The sequence below is a fragment of the Rhea americana genome, unplaced genomic scaffold (genome assembly GCF_003343005.1).
Source record: "Rhea americana isolate MKP2758 unplaced genomic scaffold, rheAme1 scaffold_234, whole genome shotgun sequence".
NCBI classification, from domain to species: domain Eukaryota; kingdom Metazoa; phylum Chordata; class Aves; order Rheiformes; family Rheidae; genus Rhea; species Rhea americana.
The window spans coordinates 1,347,336-1,350,383 of record NW_028186351.1 but is presented as its reverse complement, the minus strand read 5'-3'; the positions used below and the strand labels follow the sequence as shown (position 1 = coordinate 1,350,383).

The 3,048-nt window shown below is 63.9% G+C and overlaps 1 protein-coding gene across 1 annotated transcript in view; it reads left to right on the top strand.

The window, feature by feature from the left end:
* Positions 1 to 312: 312 nt before the first annotated feature.
* The window catches only part of NKAIN1 (sodium/potassium transporting ATPase interacting 1), a 10,077-nt gene continuing 7,341 nt past the window's right edge, over positions 313 to 3,048 (top strand). Inside the window, exon 1 of the mRNA XM_085306228.1 lies at positions 313 to 433. Within this exon, the coding sequence (XP_085162354.1) occupies positions 313 to 433 (121 nt within the window). The remainder of the gene's footprint in view (positions 434 to 3,048) is intronic.

Sequence of the window (3,048 nt, the reverse complement as noted above, 5' to 3'; positions counted from 1 at the left end):
TTTTTTTTTTTTTTTTTTCCCCTCTCCGCCGCTCAGCTCCCGAGCAGCTTTGCCGGCGTCTGCTCGGGAGGGAAACGGTCCGGGTCTGGAGAGAGAGAGAGAGAGAGAAGAGTTCAGCCTATTTGTTTCAGAAGGAGAAAGGATGGGAGGGATGAGAGGGGAGCCGAGGGCGGCGGGTCTCCGCGCTCGCCGCGAGGCTCCTTCCCGGCTCGGCACAGCGGGTCGCGTCCCGACGGACGGACGGACGGACGGACGGAGGGAGCCGCGGCGGGTCGGTTCGCTCGGGTGTCACCGTCGCGCGGAGGAATCCCGATGGTCCCAGGCGGTCCGGCGCGCGTGGCCGGAGCCTCTCACCTCCCCGAGGAGGAGGAGGAGGAGGAGGAGGAGGAGGATGCCGTCCCGGAGGCGCGGGAGCGCTCGGCTCGGCCTCGAGGTGCCGGGCCGGCGAGGATTACAGGGTCCCGTCGGCACGTCCCGACGGCGAGCAGAGGACGGAGGGATCGGCGCGGGCAGGGCGAGAGGGAAGGGTGGATTAGTCCGGCGCTGGCCCCGGGGACGGCGGGGAGAAGGTGGATTTTGCTGGTTCACGATCGCTTGTTAAACCAGCCTTTCCCTGGGCAGCCTGTTGTTGTCAGCAGGATTTATGTTTTCTTTATGGGAAGATGAAAGCTGCTAAGCCGGGGAGATGAAAAATGAACCTGCTGCCGGTGCCAGCAGGCACCCAGAGGCGCGGAGTTGAAGAGCGCTTGTTCACTCTGAAGCCTAGTGATGTCAGCTGTAGAGCACCTCGCTGCCGGGAGCAGGTGCCGCTCTGCTAGGTACCTGAATCCCGTCGGAGGCGGTGAAACGGGATGTCGGGATGTGGCCCGGCCTGAACTTTATATGTGGCTTTTCAATTACACAATTAAATGCACAATTAGGTATAATTACCAGCGCGCCGAAGCTGCCGCCGTCAGTAATGGGCATGTAATCCGCTGCAGTCGCTGTTTATACTGCTCGGCTCCGCTCCCTAATGATTACGGAAAGCTTCCACATTTGCATGGTTGCCATGGAAATCGGGTTTCGGGCACCGACGTGCGCGTGGAGGGTCCGACGGGTACCGGCTGCTCCGGAGCCCGGCCCGTGGCTTCGGGCCGGTGCGGCGCCGGTGGGTGGCCAAAGCTCCCCCCCAGCCGCCTTGCAGCCGTCCGGAGCAGCGTGCCGGGGTGGACGGACAGACAGATGGACGTTGGCATCATCCAGTGTGTATATTATATATATATATATTTTATATATATATATATATATATATGCATATATATATTTTATATATATATTTCTGCAAAAGCCCCAGCGGGAGCAGCCAAGGCACGAGGCGACCGCCGCTGGGAAAGTGGGCGGCCGGGGCCCGAATCGCGTCCCCCCTCCACCGCTTCCATCCCGTCCCATCCCGCAAAGATCGGCAGGAGGCTCCGAAAGCGAGATCCGAGGTTTGCGGCGACGGAAAACCGGGCGGAAGTTGAAGCCGGCGCTCGGGTGTTTGTTGGCCGGGCCTCGGTGGCAAGATTTGGGCCGAGAAACCTTGGCGGCGGCCGACGGCGGAGGTGCCCAAGAGGAGTTTTCCCACCGGGATGAGGGATCAGAAGCGGGAGCCGGCGGTGCCGGCCCTGGCGGGAACAGGGGGGATTTGGGAGCCGGCGACGGAGCGGGCTGATCCCGGCAGCGGGATGTAGGAGTCCGGCCACGGAGGCGCCCGCTCCGCTCCTCCGATTTCCCGTCTGGGAAGCGGGAAGAGCCGGAGGATCAGGGGGCTTGGGAAGGGAGAAGGAGCCGGTGCCCGAGAGCGACGCCCCGTCCCGCCCGTCGGGGCCCCCCCCGGCCCCGGCGGCCGCGGCCCCGCTGGGAGCCGGAGCGGGGCCGGGAGATGCTCCCGGGAGACTCGTGCTTTGCCCCCAGCCGTGGAGGAATGGAGACGGCGTTGCGCTGAGCTGGCACGGGCGCGACGGAGACGGAAAACGTCTCTTCCCGCAGCAACCCTCTGCTTTCGCGCCTGCCCCCGGCCGGCACCGGGGCTGTGCGGGGAGCGGGGGACACGGGGGGAACCAGTGTAAATCGGTGCAGCCCGGTCAGCTGAGACTAATGCACCGGGCGGCAAACAAGGAGGCTTTTCCAGGCTGGCAGCGTTGCAATCGGAAGTGGTTGCAGCGGCACGGAGGCATCTCGCAGTTCCTGGAGTTTTGCTGGGCGCTTGCAACACTGCTGGGTGCTTGAAACACTGCTGCAGGTGCAACGCTGCAGGGCACTTGCAACGCTGCTGGGTGCATGCAACGCTGCTGCGGGTACAACACTGCTGAGCACTTGCAACACTGCTGCGGGTGCAATGCTCCTAGGTGCATGCAACACTGCTGGGTGCATTCAACACTACTGCGGGTGCAACCCTGCTGGGTGCTTGCAACGCTGTTGTGCGTGCAACGCTGCTGGGCGCTTGCAACGCTGCTGCGGGTGCAACGCTGCTAGGTGCATGCAACGCTGCTGCAGATGCAACACTGCTGGGTGCTTGCAAAGCTGCTGGGCACTTGCAACACTGCTGCAGATGCAACGCTGCTAGGTGCTTGCAATGCTGCTGGGCGCTTGCAACGCTGCTGCGGGTGCAACGCCGCTGGGCGCTTGCAGTGCTGCTGGGTGCAATGCTGCTGGGTGCATGCAACGCTGCCATGGGTGCAACGCTGCTGGGCACTTGCAATGCTGTGGGGTGTGTGCAACGCTGCCGCGGGTGCAACGCTGCTGCTGGGTGCGTGCAACGCTGCTGCGGGTGCAACGCCACTGGGTGCTTGCAACGCTGCGGGGTGCGTGCAACACTGCCGCGGGTGCAACGCTGCTGCGGGTGCAACACTGCTGCTGGGTGCGTGCAATGCTGTGGGGTGCGTGCAACGCTGCTGCGGGTGCAACGCCACTGGGTGCTTGCAAAGCTGCTGGGTGCAACGCTGCGGGGTGCATGCAACGCTGCCGCGGGTGCAACGCTGCTGCGGGTGCAACGCTGCTGCTGGGTGCGTGCAATGCTGTGGGGTG